This window comes from Biomphalaria glabrata, chromosome 4 (genome assembly GCF_947242115.1).
Source record: "Biomphalaria glabrata chromosome 4, xgBioGlab47.1, whole genome shotgun sequence".
NCBI lineage: Eukaryota > Metazoa > Mollusca > Gastropoda > Planorbidae > Biomphalaria > Biomphalaria glabrata.
Window position 1 is genome coordinate 7,401,565 of NC_074714.1, and position 19,771 is coordinate 7,421,335.

Genomic DNA, 19,771 nt, shown 5'->3' on the forward strand with positions numbered 1-19,771 from the left:
ATTTTCTGATAATGTTTTTTATTACTTACATTTTATTTTGTTATTTTGTTCAACATTTTTTTTTATTCAACAAAAATTTTTTTATTATCATTTTAATTTTTGAAGTAATGAATGTTCAATGCTAATAATGCAAAAAAATAACAACTTTTTAAATTATGAAAAATTTTCATAAGGCAAAGAAACAGTGGTCACATGACACTTTGGTAAAGGAACTTATGTTTGTGTAATTGATTCTACTTGGTGTTGCAGATAGAGATGAATGCTGTTTATATAAAGTTACATTTTCTTTTGAACCTTCTAGGACATGGAACTGCGAGACTGTATGGAACAGTTAGCTATATCATTGTTGAACGGCTACAGGTTTCATTCATTTCATCCTGAGTTCAAGTATCCTGTGAGTATTTGACTTATGTTTAAGTTTTACTACTTTGTTTTTTATTTTTACCCAGACTGCTAATAATGCTTTGACTTATTTTCTTTGGTGAAACAAAATTTTACTTTGTTGTACTTAAACATTGATAATGGTATGTATTTGTGTGACATATTCATTAGTTCTGTGACTTATTCATTAGGTGAAACATTTCTACAGGAATATTTCAACAATTAAACTTTTAAAAAAAAATCTTAACTAATGTAAACTAAGCAGAATAATGTTAAATGTACTCATGTTTGGCTTTTAAAAGCTTATAATACAAACAACTTTACCAATAATAAAAAAAAAGTATGTACTCATCACAAAGGAAGAAAACCATTGAATGTATTTATATTAATAAAGAGTGTCCATAAATGTAGTTCACCTCTTTGGTCTTATTATGTAGCTTCTTAAACTATTTGTGACTGATTTATTTTTTCATTTTTTTTTCAACAGAAACAGTATTTAGCCTTGACCTTAGCTGTCCTGAGACACGCAAGAACTTGCAGACATTTGTTGACTTTTGTATTGTATCCTTTGGAGTAACAAACTTTTTTATTTTACACAGTGAACAGATGTTGTGTAATGCAGACAGAAATGTTAATATGTTTTTGTATCAATGCTTTATATGTCTAGAAAATGAGGGGTGTTTAAGCATAATGTTGGATGATCCCCATGTTAACTTTTTGTGAATATGAAAGAAACTTTTATTATATTGAACTGATAAGAGGCTACTTTTGTTATGACATTGTATTTAAAAGAAACAACTTACAACAAAGTATCATTTTTTATACATGAATAGACTGAGAGAAAACAAATATTTCCTGGCTATTATTTTGTTCTGTTTAAGTGTGGGTAGCGCTATTGTTCTTAACTGTAGACTAGTTTTGAAAGAGTCAAGTTCCCAGTCTTTATGCATATCAAACCACCAGATGATCACAACTTGACCAAGTTACTGCCTGTAGTTTGTTGGGATCAATATTTTCAAGTAACAATTTTTTTTAACATCAGTCAACAGTAATTAAATACAATCAATCCAGTCAATTTAGGAGTAATTATTCTTTTGGTTTATTTTATTAAAACTTATTAAAATAGCTAATTTTTTTCTTTGGGGGGGCAGGGGGTCTCAAACTTAATTGCATTATTTTTTACATCATTAAATTTTTTTAATTTATTTATTTTCTGAGACATGTTCTGATTTGATTGGTAATGACAGTGAGCAGCACAGATCGTATGACTTTACTTCCTTGTGTTTTCAATAGATAGACGCACGGTCCACTGAGGACGACAATAACGAGTCTGAGGATGAAGTCTCAAAACAAAGCTATCAAAGTTTCCTGGAGGCGTCTAAGAAACTGGGTCAGAAAGTTGAAGGTTAGAGGCCACATTTTACTCCTAGATGCTTACTTTTTCTAACAACATATTCTGCTTCATTGAACTAGAACTTTCTGATTATAGTGTATACTTGATACAATTGAAGAAGCATACATGTGTACACATTGGCTTAGTCTCTAGTTAAAAGTACATTTTTTACAAAGCTGTTATGCAGAACAAATGGTTGAAATCTTAAGGTCTTGTATTGTGTCTCAAAGAATTTTTTCTTGGGTACTTCTTATGTTCTAAATAATCAACAGCCCCTGAATCCATCCAACTCTAATGGTTACCTGACCTATTTTGGTTGGTAAGGGTTATTAAGAGCAGTTGGTCATTGTGCGGATGGACGATTTGCACCAACCAAGAAATATACCAGCTATATGAAGACCCCCTCCATAGTTACAGAAATAAAAGGGAACAGATAACGTTGGGCAGGTCACCTCAGAAGAATGCCAGAGAACAGAGGAGCAAAGATTGTTCACTGGCAAAAACCCAAAGGCAGACCACAAGTACGGTGGCTTGATGACATAGAGGCAGATCTACAACGGCTAAAATTCCAGGCATGGAGACGTAAAGCACAGGATAGATCAGAATAGAAAGATGTGCTAGAGCAGACCAGGGCTCTCCATGGGCTGTAACGCCACTGGGATGGATGAATAGTTAGTCATTGTGCTGGTTACATAAACATCCTGGTTACTAGCTTTACATCATTTGTTCCATATATTGTAAAGTCTGAAATGGGCATTTTTTTTTTAATTTTTAAAAATCTTATATGTTGAATGATTTCTTTGCTCTTATGAATTTTCCTATTACTTTGTTTTGTTTAGAGACTAACAATGATATATGCAATGTTTTCTTTCCTCTAGAACTAGAATCTATGCAAGTGGAGTTACTGAAATGTCTGCTGGTTACCAATGACCCAGTCGATGTAAGTCTCCATATCTACTTTTGTTATTCTATCAGTAATCTATGCTAGTCATCCCACAGGAATACAGATGTAGCTTTTAATAGAATAGCAATTTAAACATTTGCATAAAAAATGTTTGTTTAATAAATGTATATTGAAAATAAAATGATATAACTTAACAGTCATATACTTGTAAAAAAAAATAATAATTTTTCTCTTTATAATTTAGGGTAAAACATCTCGAGACATTTTTCTGGAGAAATTAAAACTATTTCTGAAAGAAAACAGTGGTATTATAAGAGTAAGTAGTTTCACCCTTAGTCCTTTGTTCATTCAATTGTAGAATGTCATTTTATTTGTTTACAAAATGTTTGGTAGCAGCGCTCTATAAATGAAATTATTATTATTATTAATTGTTTTTTCTTTTTTTTGGCTAAAGAATAGAATATTTATATTTGTAAAAAAAAAAATTAAAAAAAATTGTATTAATTAAATTAATGAGATGTGAAACAAATTATTTTTTTTTCCTCTAGCTTCAGATAGCTCAGTGTGCTCTGCCAGTTAGTTTGTGTTTCTTTCATCGACTTGTTCAGGCCTTGAAGTTTTACTGGAATAATTTTTGCCTTGAAGATTCAAACTTTTACCCTTGCACAGGTAGGTAACTCTTTAATAGGATGAAGAAGAAAACTTAACTAGACGTAGGTCCTCTCGAGCCATTTGGCACATAAAATGTCAAGCACTCTCCACTTAGATCAGTCAAAGAGCGACTTTGGCAGCCTCTTCCCATCTGGTGACCACAGATTTTAGGTCTTCTAAGAATGTGCGACGCCATGATAGATGTGGGCTGCCTTGTTTTCAATTTCATCTTTTTGGCTTTCATGTTATGATGACTTAAGTCAGTGATGCCCAACCTAATTCAATCTGTGAGCCATTTTAATTTCCAACACTAGTGTCGCGGGCCACATGATGGAAAAGATTTAAAAACTGAATGAAATTGACTTGAAACTATTTTTATTTCAAACCCGAGGATCTAGTACTTACATTGAAGTATTGGGAGATTTTAATTTTCTCTTTACACTTCTAAAAATGGCATAAGTTCTGTTTATATTTTGTTGTTCTTGTTATTTAAAAACAGCCACAGACTTTCTTTATAAAAACAAACAGGTTGGATAGCAATGGTATCATGTTGTACAAAAAAGTAAAGATCCGTTCACTTTTCCTAGTAGATTCTCTAGTCCTATTTCATGAAGGCACCATGTTAAATGCCTTGGCAGTAATTCATTACAAAAAAAATGAGGGCACTAACGTGGGTAAAGATACATTTTGAACATTTTTCTGGAGGGGGAAGGGGGACTTTTCTATATTTTATGCCAACGTTTCGGCGAGCCGGATGGAAGCTGTGGGCATCACTGACTTAAGTAAACCTGTTTCATCTTGTTAAAAGGAAATGCCCACAAATCTCATACAGTGTTCAGTCACCACTTGACTTAGGGGTTAGTGCCAGTGCTGGAAAGAATTTCTCTATTTGTGACATGATCTTAGTATGTTATTCCTTGAAACCCTCTGAGCTAACTCTGTTTGGCCAGATTTAGCCTCTTTTCAACCTTTATGGATGACTTCCACATCTGGATAGCACAGATGGCTGTTGGGACAATAACTGCATTGAGCAGCTGGATCTTGGTCTTCAGGCTCATTGATTTGTAAACTAATTTTGTAGAATAAATATTTGACATTAAGGTCCCTTTTATTTCTCAAGCATGTAATGCTCTTTGTGACTTTGTCCTCTTCTAATTTTTACTGTTTATTGAAAAGTTTGTCAGTCTTGTAGTTTTACAACTCAAAGTGCTTATTTTACTGTCTTGCTGTAGCAAATTTTGTCTAATTGCTGTCTCTGGGAGCCTGTGATGTCCATTAACAATGAACTCTGTAAATAATTATTTGTTTATGTAAAATCAATTTTTTAAAAAAATTACTGTTTCAGAGGCCTTCATGCCCATTCAGTGTTTCTGGAATGACTCTAGAGACTACTATGAGCTACAGAGGTGTGGTGGATTGATGAGTCATCTCAATAGACAGTTGGGAAGTAAGTTGCAGTGAAGAGTACAGTTAATGTGACGAGAGAGTTTCAGACAAAGCATAGATAGCTAGGTTTGTTGGTGTCTCCAGTGTGTAGAGAAGAAAGAAAGGGTTGATAAGCTAGGTGTTTTTACAAGTGAAATGACAATTGTTTTAAACTTGTTAGCTCTCCAGAATTGAAAGCTCTTCAATTTTGTTTATATTTAGTTGGCAGCATTGAAGCTCAATGTAGCATACTTGACATTGTTTAGTTTTTCAGGACTATTCATTATTGCCTATAATAGTTTTGTTGATTTGTAAAATAAATAAATAATTGGAAAGACAGGAAGCAATTAAATGATACATTAATTCCCTTTTGTTTTTAATTTGTATATGAAGACAACATGTATTGTGTAGTGACGCACTTTAGGTGACTGATAGTGAACCCAATTATGATGACATAAAATCCAAAGTGAGACCTAGATTAAACGGACAGTTTAGGTTAGGCTTTCATAGAGGTAACATCGTATGTGATAGTGACTGAGATTATACTGCTCCCATTGTGAATTAAACAGTTATACTTCATACCCCTGTTGGTTGTTCACTGTATTTGTGGAGTTGTATTATTGCCCCTATAAGTCCCATATCATTGTAAGACATGACAGTAGTAAGTTTTGAAAAAAAAATGAATTGGTTAATTAATTGTTTTTTAATAAAATGGGGGAGGAATGTAGATATGCACTTTAGGTGACTGATAGTGAACGCAATTATGACGACATAAAATCCAAAGCGAGATTGTAGCTTATCTAGATTAAACGGACAGTTTAGACTAGGCTTTCATAAAGGTAACATCGTTCTTGGTAGTGACTGAGACTTGACTGCTCCCATTGTGAATTAAAGAGTTAAACTTCATATGCCTGTTCTCAACTATTTGTATTTTCTGTTTCTTTCCAGCGGAGGTAAATCGTGCCCAAGGAATAGAACTGCAAGAAGATGGAAGAGTAGTGAAAAAGTTGACCAAGGAAGTAGGTATGTAATTGTGGTTGGTCATTTGAGCATTGGAAACTTACTACTGTTAAAAGGTTCAACCTTATTAGGTACACTGCAGGCATGTGTTTTCTAAGTGATAAAGCTGTTAACTACATAGAGCTTGATCTCAGTGGAGACTGCAATATTTATTTACATTTTTAGCCTATGCCATTCAGAAGTCTTCACTGTAATTTTTTAAAATGAAGTTATCTACTTTTTACAAGATGATCACCTTTTTTGTCTGTATATTTTAATGTCTTTCAGTGAAACAAACAGAGGAGTATCCCAAACTTGAAATGCCAAGTGGCAACTCTCTTCTAGATCTGCTGGACTGTGTTGTACTCCTGTACCATATAGCTGCTCACAAACAGTTGGGCAAGGTCAGATGTTTGTCCCAAATGTAGGCCAAGCTAGTTAGGATCCATGCATGTAAATAAGTTCAAACTTCAAAAATAAAGTAGTTCACTTCAAACCAAGATCATGATTATACTAAACTAGCTAAAAAAAATACTTTCCACTTGTCTTATATGTTGTCCCACTGAAATGATTCATCTGTTCCCTCTAAAGAATGATGCTCATGTTTGATGAAATAATATTCTTGAATCCATCACTGGAACACAGCTGAGGAGACATAACTCAAATACTTTAACCTATTCAATTCCAGCCCCCTCAAATCCCAGTCAAAGGGAGATAGCTCCCCATAGCAGTGTGTAGACCAAGTGTTAAGCATCTGTTTTCAGCCATTATGGGATTGGATAGATAGCTACCATATTTGTCTGCTATGATATCAGTTGTAGATATGAATTACAGTGGTCTGTTTTAGAGAATCAAATGTTTTATTAGGATCACATCTGTTAGTGAACCCCCAAATATTGTTCTGTCTCCCTTTTTATACTTTTTACAATGCTTAGGTTTCTGCATAATTCCACTAACCAGCAGATATTCATCTGGAATTTGAAAATTGCGTAGACTTTTTAAGCCATTTCAGAGAAAGTGAGCTAGCTCATGTGAATGATTATGTGAAGCAAGTCACAACTTCCAAAGTAAAAAAAAATGTGATGGGTCATCCACATATGGATCAAAGACTTGTTATCACATTGAAATATTTCAAAGTGGGAAGTAGAGAGCTGTCAATAAAAAGTTGAATAGTACACAATTTTAATATTTTCATTTTCAAGGAACTGTCTATTTTTTTTTACCAGATGTACTTGACCTTTTTTTCAATGAACTATCATTAACTGTTTGATTTTGTCATCTAGATGTGTGCCTTACGTGAAAGCATGCAAGACTATATTCTTAACATGAAGGACACAAAAAGGAAACTTAAGAAATGCCCTGGTGATGTAAGATTTGAATGTCAATCAAGCTTTTGAGTTAGAGTAAATAGGTAGTGTCTTGAATTTCCTTCTTATCTTATACTAGTGATTAGATCATACATAGAAATAAACATCTTAATGTTTTAGTTTGTGGAAGTCAGACAACATCTGGAGAATGCCATCAAAGTTTTTGAGGAAAAGATTCAAGAACAGGCCAGACAGATGGTTTGGGTAGCTGTAGTCATTTACTCTCCGGTAAGCACAGTAGATGATCAATGTAAAGTTTGACAATGTAATTTGTTCATACTGGTCATGTTATTGTCACATGTCTGTGTAAATACTTCATGCACAGTCCACTGTTGTTTTTTTTTGTGGTTTGCTTTTTTGCCTGACGTTTTTTTTTCTTAAAGTATTTTGAAGTACCATCTTTGGAGGCCCCGAGTGTTACAAGTGCTGAGCACTGAGTTGTTGATTTTTTCTTAATGTAAAAAAAAAATCATCATTGACCTTTCTTCCTTGATAATAAACACATTATTAAAATATATATTTGAAAAAGTCTGGCTGAGTGGCATAAACGTTTGGCTTCCAAACTGAGAGCCATAAATTATGACACTAGGAGACTTTATTTGAAATAGAACAAAGTCTGAGTTTTATTGCCTGAGAACATAAAGGCATTAAAGAAACCTGCTACTATTCACCCTTAGTTTAACCCACATATCCATCCAAAAAAAAAAAGGACTTGTGTGCACTGGACTTCCAATAAAATGATAATATTTCAGTAGCCTTAAAACATAACAAATAATATATAATTTCAGTTAATAAACTATTCTAGACAACTAAGAGCATCTTGATACATGTTTAATAAAAGTAAATTGATCAACTTTGGTTATCACCATAGGTGGAACATTTGTAAGTTGTATTAAGAGAACAAATATAACATATAATAATAATAATAATTTTATTTATAAAGTGCTGTTAACAAACAAAATGTAGGCTTAAGACTCGCATTTTCAGTGATCATTGTTTTGTCAAGATAAAATGCTAGAATCATCTATTTCTGTCATGTTTTAGTCCAAGCAGAATGATATCGCCTGGTTGATGCATGTTGTCCTGAAGACTGTAGAGAAAGCCTCAGAGTACCACAGGCTGTTCCAGTATGTTCCAGAGTTCTACATTGAGACAGGAGTCAACACATTCAATGCTCTCAGAAACTACCTTCATCCAACCACACCTTTTCAAGATGTACCAGGTAGGGACCAATTAAATAGGGTCATGGCACTTTGATAAAGTCTTGCGGTTGTTTTGTGCCAACAATAGTTTGTGGTAAAGTGAATATTTCTATTTATAATTACAAATTTTTCTACCAAGAAGTTTCAAAAGCATTTGGTTTTGAATGTGAAAGTTGTGTGTAACTTTCTGTGTGTGTGTTCTATTTCAGACTTGCAACATCTACTTCCACTCTACGCAACTTTCTTAGTGGATCATTTTGCAGACTCAAGATTAGTTAGCAACGGTGAGATGTTCTTGTTGATTTGTTGTTGTTTTTCTGACTCCACTTTTGCTTATGAGGCTTATTAATTATTTTTATATACCTCTATCAAAACTTTCATATTATTTTTAAATCAAAGACTAAGATATGATTTTAAAGTTTCAATTGTGTTTAAAAATGTGTTTCCTTTGTCTTACTTTATTTGGAAATGGTAATAAATGTTGGTAATGGAAATATTAAAACTGAAGATCTGTGTTCTTTGCTTTTATTATTAATGTGTGTTTGTATTTAGATGTTTATTTTTGTTTCTATCTTCCCATTGTGTATGTTTGTATTGACAGACTTAAAGGACATGTTGGTCCAAGCTTTGGCTTGTTTTACTTGTTACCCAAACACATTGAAAGTATTGGAGGAGTTACCCATGGACAAGTAAGTCTCACCATCTCATAGTTCATGTATGTCTGCTTTAGGTAATAGCAGTTTAACTCAATGTAACATTTGTCCTGTATTAGTGTGGGATTATTGGACCTTGTCTAACTTGAATGTTGCTAAATCAGGCTGTCACTGATATCTCTTCATGAGAACAGTGCCCAAACTTTTTGATGTCATTGTTTCCCACGACTCTTAGTTGTCAACACTAATGTTTTGAGATCTTCACAAAAAAATGTTTTGTTTTTCCACTAGGAGAATTTCCATGTTGCAGTCCCTAATAGCTCCTTATGAGAACAGGTCCTGGGCGCACACCAACTGGATACTTGTACGCATATGGAAAGTAGGTCTCGATAGAAATAGCACTTTCCTACAGTCCGTATTCTTGAATTATCTTTTTTTATTATTACAAATAGATTTTACATTAAAGAAAAAAAATAAAGGTCTATATTTAATATTAATTGTACATAATATTATCTAGGGATGCGGATTTGGTTATCGTTACCAATACCTACCAAACCTTATACCACACAAAGCCCAGCCCACAGAGTTCAGTTATGTGAGTCTACAAAGTAAGTTGTTTATGCTGCAGCTTAGCTGAATGCCATTTAAATAGTAGGTATGCAGATTTATGGAGTGGCATAATAATAAAGCATTGTCTTCGTTTCTGAAGATGAAGTTCAGTGCAGTATTTCATGTGACTATGCAAATCTAGTAATGACCATTGTATTTTGCCACATCTGATACAGACAGAACCTGGGGTCTATTTAAGTTTCATTTTTGTCTCGGCTTTTTTTTTTTTGGGATCTCCAATTTGTGTTGTCAAAAAGACTACACAGTTGATTTAGCACTATAAACACAGTAAACATGCTCTAAGAGGTTTATTGGATTTCAGTTTTATTTTTAGACGTTATAGCTTTTATCTTATTTTATCTTATATAACACAGACGTTACTTCAAAAAGAAGATGATTACGTCCTACGCGTCATGCATATTAACCAATGACCTAAATTCTGCTAAGTCACTGGTTTTCCTGGCTAGCACAGGCAACCCATTCCATGCTCTAATAGCACTAGCTCTCAATGGTAATGGTGTATAACCTTGACTAAAGTTTAAAAAAAAAAGAGAACATAAGTAGGAATTATTATCATCACAATTTTCTTCAGGAATAATTCTGAACTCTCTTCTGTAACATTTGAAGAATTTTTTTTTTCATAATTGAAATAAGTAAAAATGGCATTTTGCAAAACTTTTTATCTAGTTTGGGAGGGAACTTTACAGTTTCATTTAGATCTTTTTTTAAAGAACTGAAAACAAATATATATAGTTATTTATTGTTCATATCTCATATAATTCATTCTAACTTTGCATCTCAAGCAATTTAACTTTTTTTTTTAGAGCCATGTCCATCGCAAGAGTTTCAGAGTTTGTTGGCTAAAATTTTACTGGATGATATCTCTAGGTCCACCAAGTTTCTGGATTCATTAATGAATCAACTCAACTGGTCTTTCTCAGAGTTTGTTGGTATCATACAGGAGGTATGGATTAGTTCTGTGCTTTTTTTAAGCAGAATGTGCAACTAACTTTGCGCCAGTCATCAGCTTGTCTCATTAGTATTATAATTTTGCCACCAAATGTTGAAATAGTTCTTATTTTGATATTATTGGAGATTTGATCTGAATAGTAATTATAATTTAATTTGAAAAAAGTCTTTACTGGGACTAAGGACTAAACTAATTCTTGAGTACTGTGCATATTAAGAGTTTACAGACTTAGAAAAAATTATAGATTTTAAAAAGTAATAATTAGGAGTTTGTGCATTATGTTGAAGAGTGTAGTTCAAATGAAATATTCTGTAAGTATTTGTAAGTTTGTTATTATTTATTATCAGATGACTAAAATATTATTATTTAATTTATTCATTCATTAAATAAGTTTCATTTTACACTATGTTATATCACAGATGTTTATATTTAATCTTAAGAATTTATGTTTTTAATGGGTTTTTGTAATGACTTTTTACTTATGTTTCTGTCAGATTCAGTCCCTGGCCAGTAAAACTGAGCCTCTACTTCTTGAATCCAGGCAAGTAAAGATCTGTGCAGCCTGCTTTGAGATCTCAGTCTGTTTACTGCGAGTGCTAGAAATGGTAGCTACTGTAGCACCGCAGATGTTCACAGACTGGTCCAGGCCCTCCGCAGAGCTGTTTTTGAAACGATTGATGCAGGTTGGTTTGTGTTAACTACACAGCTGCATGCTGTTTTAGTTTGACATTTCACATAGGTAGAGTGCTGCACATAACCTTCATAAAGCTTGTAATCTAAGGAGGTCATGAGATGTTGAACACGAGTTTTTGAGCTTAATACTAAATGTGTCCCTATTCTCAGCTGATAAAAAATTATGCATTCATATTTACATATATTATGGCAGGACTAGAATACAATTATTTATTTTTTTTAACAGACCTGGGCCAAAACCATGGGACCTCCACTAAGCATCAGTAGGAGACAATGCAAACAGAATATAAAACCATCAAGATCCTAAAAAAAAAGAATATTTTTGATTGTTAGTGTTCACTAGTCCTGCATTTCCAACGCAGAAGTCAAGCGGACACATGACCCACCCAAACTCTTCCCACACGCTGACCCATGTACTTCAACAATCTAACATAGCCAAGCAATACTTTTCATTTAACAAATTAAGATCCTATCTTAACTGTATCTCAGTAATAACTTAATTCTAGTGCTGCCATAATAATATGTTACCAATGCGTTTCATCATTTGTTGTTTTGGCACTTAGCTTCATATTTGTAGCGGACTAAAATAATGAATGAGTTTTTTTTATCTTGAACTTTGAAGTGTTCTACTAAAAGTCTTTATGGCTTGTCCAATAAGCTTAAGCCTGTGTTAAACATCTGGCTGAATAACTACATTGACTTGTGTCAGAATTGTATGTTGATTCTTTGATTCACTAAATTTCATGAAGTGTCAATAAAAAACTTGAACCATTAGATTACAGACTTCAATTTGTGACTTTAGGTTACATGCTCTAACCTATACTGCCACAATGTCCCACCTAATCTTATTTTATTGGTCATTCTGTTAACAGCTGCTCAGTCAGATCATGGCCAGAGTGACCATGAAAGATGGAGCTTTTGAACACATTGTAACGATACCAATCCAAGGTGAGATTTTAATCAATGTTAAACAAGTGTTTTATACTGACCTCATAGGTCTTCCGAAGTAAGAACACTGGTATCTTTAAGTTGCCCTTAAATGATAACTGAAAAAATAGCATAGAAAAGAAACTGGTACTGATCACATCACTGGAAAGCAATATGCAAGAATAATGTTGTCACTTGTGGTTGATTGAACACTTAATAATGTAAACCAAATAGGATAGGTGGCTCAATGTAAACTAACTAGCTAGAGATGTTGTTGTTTTTTTTAATAGCCTATGCAGCTTTAATGTGTGTATGTGTTCCTATTTTGTCACAACATCAGGTTTGGATGGTGTGACACACTACCCCATACTTACTGTGACAGTTGGTATCATGGCACAACTCATTGTCAGGTGTGGAGGCAGCAGGTTAGTTCTTTGTTTGATCAAGATCTCTGATATCCACAAAATATTTCCAGGGCATTTTGTTTCATGTTGAGACATACAGTTGTCTTTTTAATGTACAACTTAAAAGTAGTTTATTTAATGATGAACTTGTACAAGCAAGTAAAAGATGAAAAATATTTTTTTTTTAAACTCGCTTATATTGAGTACTATTGCATCAACTATTTTGAATCAATCATAACTGTACAATTGCATAATTCACTCTCCTAGCAACTTTTACGGGTCTGCTATTTTGCATGTTGACAAAAGTCCCATTTGCACTGCTATATCTCTCATTATTGGCAATGCTTGTCTTATGTTAACTTAGTACATGTTCCATACAAAACAAATTTAATTAATACGTCAAAGAATAATTATGCAAAGTCTCTGCAAAGAATGGAAAGTGGGAGAAATAATGTGTTAAAGATAGTGGCCAGACCAGACAGACGGTGTAAGTTGCTATAAATGAGATTATCTCATTATGAAAGTAATAATCAGTGGAAATCAAGCAGTAACTTTCCCCTATAAATTTGAACAGGAAAATAACCCTCAAATAAAAATATTATCCAAACTTTGTTTTTCAGTCAGGAAAAAGCCACCAGGTCATTACTTCTGGATTCTGGATTTTCCTTGGACTCATTGAGATTTGTACTTGGTAATGATAAGATTAGCAAACAAGACAAAAGCTTTTCATTTAGAAAATGTAAGTTGCACAATGTTGTCTCTATATTTACTGTGTATTTTCAAGTTTATTGTAAATTATCCACTGCTTATAATGAAATAACTTGGCCAGTTTACTTTAATTATTTAGATTATACTGAATTCACTAGCTATCAGTTTTTTTATCTGGTTTGAAACAAAAAAGCCAATAAATTTTGGTCTTGAGCTTTGAGATCAGTGGTCTTTCCCCCCCCCCTCCCCAGTCCCCTTTGAAGGATTAAAAGGATTTAATTTTTAAAATGAGGCCAAACTAAACTAAAAGGTTAGAAGCTTGACACAATTTGATTGTTTTTTGTCTTGGTTTTGGTTACAGATGAGGAAGTGAGTGTGGAGGAACTGGAGGATGTTGAGAAACTCTTGTCTTACCTCACGCACCAACAGATTGCTTTGACTGCCTCACAAGTGGTGGGTAGATCTTTCTTTCAAAGTTTGTTCTTTCACAAATGGTGGGTACTCTGGTAGATCTTTCATTCAAAGGTTGTCTCACAAGTGGTGGGTACTCGAGTAGATCTTTCATTCAAAGGTTGTCTCACAAGTGGTGGGTAGATCTTTCTTTCAAAGTTTCTCTCACAAGTGGTGGGTACTCGAGTAGATCTTTCATTCAAAGTTTGTCTCACAAGTGGTAGGTACTCTAGTAGATCTTTCTTTCAAAGTTTCTCTCACAAGTGGTGGGTACTCGAGTAGATCTTTCATTCAAAGTTTGTCTCACAAGTGGTAGGTACTCTAGTAGATCTTTCTTTCACAGTTTGTCTCACAAGTTGTGGGTATTCTTGTAGATCATTCTTTCAAAGGTTGTCTCACAAGTGGTGGGTACTCTAGTAGATCATTCTTTCACAGTTTGTCTCACAAGTGGTGGGTACTCTAGTAGATCTTTCTTTCACAGTTTGTCTCACAAGTGATGGGTACTCTTGTAGATCATTCTTTCAAAATTTCTCTCATAAGTGGTGGGTACTCTAGTAGATCTTTCTTTCAAAGTTTGTTGTCAGATGTCTTCCATCACCACCACTCCCCAACCCCATGGTGACCTTAGTTCTGGATGCACTCCCATCTTTTCTAAGTTATAAGCTATGGAAACAGGATTGTCCAACCTTAGAGCTGTGTGCACTTGGGAGCATCCTGAATTCTCTAGTAAATATTCTAGCCTAAGCCAAGCTCGCCTCCACCTCATTTCACTATGAATATGGGAAGCGTGGTCAAGAAGCCTAGTATGCTTGAACTTGGTCTGGCTTGGTTACCTATGAAGGAGGCAGAGTTGTTTACTGAGCGGATAAAGGCAGCACGGAAAACCTTCTCTCAGATACCTCCTCCCCCCCCCCCTCCACTGATCCACAAATGAGATTGAACCACAGTGCTCTAAGCCTGCTATTTTAAATTGTCTAGTAAAATTGTGCATTGCTTTTGGAACTCTAAGGCCAGCAAAAGTGAACAAAAGCTCACTTCCACCATCCTGAATTGGGTGTCGAGTTCCTCCTTCCCACCACCCTGTCTGACCTGGCTAACCGTGCGGGACATGCCATTTATGTAACGGCCCCTTGAGGGACAGCACCTGGAGGTTGACAGATCGCTGCAGTAACTCTTTTTCATCACCGCACAGTGCAATGAGGATGCTCTCGCACCCTATTAGGCATTCCTGTAGGAGCCTTGTTTCGCCACCAATTTGGCCTAGTCGTTCTCTCTCACGTCCATTTCCACCCGGCGCCACAATGAGGCAGGGCAGCAAGCCCTGCTATAAGCATGAAAGTAGCGCTATATAAAAGCAATAAATTTATTAGTATTGCCTGCACCATTAGGTCATTACCACATTGCAATTAAGTATTCATGATATTTTCCAGACTGTCCCAGATGATGACCTCTGTACAATTTGCTATGCAAATCCTCAGCAAGCTGTCTTTGTCCCCTGTGGTCACAAGTCATGCAGGTTAGTCAAGTGTTAGAATCACAGCAGTCAGTGTTTCTTACAAGACCTTAAGTTCTCTCAGAGCAGTCAGTCCAACAAGATATAGTTTCTATAAAACCTTAAGCTCTCGTGTGCTTTCTATAGTGTATTATATGGCATCAAACCAGTTTCTCTTGTTCTATCTAATAACATTAAGAATTCTATGAAATGTGATATGTTCACCTTCTTGAAGTGAAACTGAGGCACTTGTCTATCACAAAATACTGGAATAAAAGAGAGAACATTCTAACCAGATGGAACTGTAATACCTAGGTTTTTATGTCTTGAAATGTTTTGGTATATCAATTTGAAGGTTGAAAAGTTATTGATTTTGTCCCAAAATTCAAAGCTGAAGATATTTTATGACTGTAACAATGACTAAAAGCCTTTGCTTCCCAACTGTGTGCCAGGCTGCATGTGATAACCATTAGAACTGGAACACCCATTTGAATTGAATGCATTTAATTGGCACAAGATGGACTCCCCATTTACATTAGATGAACTCACCATTACCACTAGTTGGACTCCCAATTAGTACTGGATACACCATGATGCCACATTGATCACAATGTGAAACTTGTCATTAAGTGTTCAACCACTCATCTGCTTATAATAATAATAATAATCTTTATTGTCCGTAAGAAATTTGTCTTACAATTTGTGCATTACACCAAACAAAACATTGTAACTATTAAAAAAAAACAAAGTGTACATCCACACCAGACTCACTCATAATTTACATGTGACAAAGTTTTTATCAGATTGTTCTTATTTAATGATTTGATTGCCAGGAGAAAAAAAGAGTGTTTGTGTCTGTTTGTCTTAAGTGTCCTTAAGGTGGATTGAATATTTTGTTGAAGGGAATTGGGAAAGTAGAAATTGAATTCAGCACTTTTAAACTCTTAACCTGAAGTATTCTCTTTTGTCCTCCACCAGGACCTGCATTACTCAACAACTTTTGGGCAAAAAAGAATGTTTCTTCTGCATAGCAACAATCTCCAAGGTGAATGATACAAAGGGCAGACAAATATTGCGTGAACACTTCCAACCCAGCAAATCTTAATACTGAATCCATTAGTCAACATTGATTTATTTATTCATTTGTTACAAACTTTGATGTAGTTTATACTAAACTAATAATATGGTCAGTTATTGTTTACTAGATGGTCAATATATATATAAATGTATACATATTTTTTTTAATGCATGAAGAAATTTTTAAGCTAATTCTTTTAAAAATGATGTTGTTGTATTGTAACTATTTTCACAAAATTTATTCATTCTAAAGTGCCATTTGTTAAATTTATGTCTCTCTGTTTACTATCATTGATGTAATGTTGTCCTATTGTGATTAACACTTGTCAGGTGATACATTGATTTGAAAAGAAGATAACTTTAATGACGTTTTAATCATCTAAGAGTTCTCACTTTCATTGTGCAGGATTTCTTTTCTCCTCCAGGGATGTGTACATTGTTTTGAACACAGATACTCACATTTGGTTTAATAGCGTTGTTGCATTTGTACCAACTTGAGATTTGTTGATGTGGAAAGCCAATGTGTATGCCAGTGTATTGTGTAATCTATGTTACTATCAGCTAGAGATTATTTTGGATTACCTCAGTAACTATGTTTTCCTATCTTTGAAAGTTGAACTGAATTTGTTTTGCCGAAAACTTTCACTTTTTATTTCAATTTATAATAAGCAGTTTCTCTCTTTTAGTTTTTGTCATGAAAAGCAAATATTTAGCATTGAGTATGCTGACATTGCATTGTATTATAACCATTGATATAACACCAAAAGTTACCTAAGAAGTGATATTGCAATAGATAGTATATAAGTTCAAAAGAATAAAGTAATTTGACTATAGTTTATCTGTAATGTTGTCTTAGTCAAATAAAAAAAATTCTTGGGCTGAACAAAGCCTGAACTGTATTGACTGACATGTGGATCTGAAATGAAGATTCTGGACAAAATTTCAACTTTAGAGCTATATATTTTTTAATCTTCACAGAATGAAATTCTTTGTGGAAGGCTACAATGAAGGCTGTCTTCTGCAAACCTTGAGGGATGGCTGCCTGGTCGTGCGGTTTGCACGCTGGACTGTCGTTCAGATTTATCGATGGTCCCTGGTTCAAACCCTGCTCGCTCCCATCCCCCGTCGTCCTGCGGGAGGTTTGGACTAGGAAGTAATTATCCTCAACTCTGAAGGAACATCCGAAACATGTAAAACATTTTACAAACATTTTGTTGTTTAATGTGGCTCAGTTGGATTTTGGGAATCACTTAAAATCCTTTGTCACTTATTGAGGTTGTGAATGAGCATTGTATGTGTGTGGTTTACAAGACATGTTCTCCAACAGAATGAATTGGTAGTAATAACATGGAGCCTGATACAAGGAAATGCTAACATGGAGGTCCTCATATAACATGACACCACACTTTCATAGAGGTCCTCATATAACATGGTGCCACTTTTTCATGGAAGTCCTCATATAACATGATGCCATGCTTTCATGGATCGATGAGAGGAAAGAGGCCAAACGTAGACGAGATCAGAAAAATAGAACTAATATAAAGAAATTCCAAGTTAAATGCTAAGTGACATGTCAACACTTGCCCAACACCAATCTTTTCTTATAATTACAACTATATTATACGAACTAGTAGCAGCTGCCAAAAAAAGTTTTTAAGACTATTTTTAACATATCTCTTAATTTTGTCAATTATGTTGACTCATAAAAGTTCATTGTAATTGAGTTTCAGAAAAACTTCATTTTTTGTTGTTGTTGTACCCTTGGTTGTTTTTTCTTTTATAGCTAACATTCTTTACAGATTGCTTGAGTCTATGTTGTTCTACAGCCATTTTTTTGTTTAAACTACAGTCTGCATTATTTTATCTTTTACATTTTGATATATTAGTTTCACCTTGCTAGCCATACTTGAAATTCAAATTACGGATGTGCAATTTTAATGAAAACACCTGTTAGAAAATCATACATGATCAACAGTTTAGCCCACCTTGTTCACTGCACATGTACTGACAATGTTTCTTACAACAAAGCAAAGTTCTATACATTTTTGTTTCATTTATTTTATCAAAAGTTTTCTAAAACGTGCGTTTTGTCATCAATAGTTAAAATGCTTGAAGTGTGCAATAAAATGTCATTACCAAGCTTCAATCTATCTAATGTAAACATCAGCATATTAGGTATTATTGTGTTCACTGCATGACTTTTCCTGGTAGATTTGAACTTTCTAAAAATGTTTTTAAGACTATGCTTATTTTTCTCTGAAAATGTTTGTTTTTTTAAATTGATCATATTTTTATTCAATGTCATAAAAAGTTATTAAGATTTCTGAACTTGAGATTTTAATACAAAACATTCAGGCAGGATTTTCCTTGGAAGTAGTCGGTTAAATACAGGACAGGTGTGGACAAACCATGTGTGGTCAGTTTAATGACAGGATGGGTGTCAACAAACAGCTGGACTGGAACTAATATGACCAACAAGCTACAAATGCAAGAAAATGTATTTCAGTGGAATGTTGAATAGTGTTTCTAATTTACTTGTATTTATATTTTGTTTGTAAGAATTACTTAGTTCTTGATAGGCACTCTATTTGAAGGATGTTAGGGTTACACAGCATGAAGTCATTGTACATTTTAAAACATGATTTGTGACATTGGTGGATCTTTTGATTTGGAGTCGACAGCGAATACATTTCTTGTAAAGTAATTGGCTTGGTTTTGTTTTTATTGACTTGTAAAGCTGCCAAGAACCAGGTGTGAGCTTTAATTTGGAATAATCAAATAGTTTATTTTAATTGTGCATGGCCATTTGCACTTATTCCAAAGTAAAAAAAGTAGACAAAGATAGCAGAGACTTGGAAGAGACACAGCAACTCTAAAAATAAGTTATGATCAAAGTGATTGAGAATAATAAAAAAAAGAAAATAGGTTGGAATTGAATGAGCATGAACAAATCATCACCTCTTTCTTTAAGTGTTCTTTTCTAAATGAAAATAGTAAAATGTAAATCTTTGTAGAATAGTTTAAAATCTAAGCTTTATTTTATACAGCGGTTAGTACATTCAAAGTCACTGGAAGAATTGTTTTGGCATGGCAGAGTAGTTCTTCAATATACTATGAATTCAGAGCCACCTCAACATTTTAAAGACAGCATATAGAGGCCACCTAATCCAAGCTTCACATACATGCAGTTTCTTTACATCCAAATATCAATGCTTAAAGATTTATATTTAAAAATGTATCATGCAACCTAGTCATCACCCTGGTATATTAATTGGAAAAAAAATTCTAAGATTAAATGACCTCACAGACTTTTATACCTGGACTATTGGGAGATTATTATATTACCCTTCTACAAACAACATGTTCTTAAAAGAAAATGTCTATTAATAAAAGTACTCATAAATGAAAACCTTAAATTAGAAATCATTCTCTGGAGCAAATGCAATCAGCTGAATTACACCAGGTC

General features: G+C 34.0%; 1 protein-coding gene across 1 annotated transcript in view; it reads left to right on the forward strand.

Moving 5' to 3' along the window:
- The window catches only part of LOC106074772 (E3 ubiquitin-protein ligase RNF123-like), a 38,633-nt gene extending 19,624 nt beyond the window's left edge, over nucleotides 1-19,009 (forward strand). Inside the window, exons 12-36 of the mRNA XM_056027916.1 lie at nucleotides 302-394; nucleotides 869-942; nucleotides 1,298-1,400; nucleotides 1,675-1,786; nucleotides 2,653-2,714; nucleotides 2,923-2,994; nucleotides 3,227-3,347; nucleotides 4,675-4,776; nucleotides 5,703-5,777; nucleotides 6,042-6,157; nucleotides 7,037-7,120; nucleotides 7,241-7,348; nucleotides 8,165-8,342; nucleotides 8,532-8,606; nucleotides 8,924-9,011; nucleotides 9,267-9,354; nucleotides 9,493-9,583; nucleotides 10,409-10,548; nucleotides 11,049-11,237; nucleotides 12,120-12,195; nucleotides 12,515-12,599; nucleotides 13,199-13,317; nucleotides 13,648-13,739; nucleotides 15,167-15,252; nucleotides 16,207-19,009. Coding sequence (XP_055883891.1) covers nucleotides 302-394; nucleotides 869-942; nucleotides 1,298-1,400; nucleotides 1,675-1,786; nucleotides 2,653-2,714; nucleotides 2,923-2,994; nucleotides 3,227-3,347; nucleotides 4,675-4,776; nucleotides 5,703-5,777; nucleotides 6,042-6,157; nucleotides 7,037-7,120; nucleotides 7,241-7,348; nucleotides 8,165-8,342; nucleotides 8,532-8,606; nucleotides 8,924-9,011; nucleotides 9,267-9,354; nucleotides 9,493-9,583; nucleotides 10,409-10,548; nucleotides 11,049-11,237; nucleotides 12,120-12,195; nucleotides 12,515-12,599; nucleotides 13,199-13,317; nucleotides 13,648-13,739; nucleotides 15,167-15,252; nucleotides 16,207-16,333 — 2,556 coding nt within the window. The 3' untranslated portion in view covers nucleotides 16,334-19,009. The remainder of the gene's footprint in view (nucleotides 1-301; nucleotides 395-868; nucleotides 943-1,297; nucleotides 1,401-1,674; nucleotides 1,787-2,652; nucleotides 2,715-2,922; nucleotides 2,995-3,226; nucleotides 3,348-4,674; nucleotides 4,777-5,702; nucleotides 5,778-6,041; nucleotides 6,158-7,036; nucleotides 7,121-7,240; nucleotides 7,349-8,164; nucleotides 8,343-8,531; nucleotides 8,607-8,923; nucleotides 9,012-9,266; nucleotides 9,355-9,492; nucleotides 9,584-10,408; nucleotides 10,549-11,048; nucleotides 11,238-12,119; nucleotides 12,196-12,514; nucleotides 12,600-13,198; nucleotides 13,318-13,647; nucleotides 13,740-15,166; nucleotides 15,253-16,206) is intronic.
- Nucleotides 19,010-19,771: the final 762 nt, after the last annotated feature.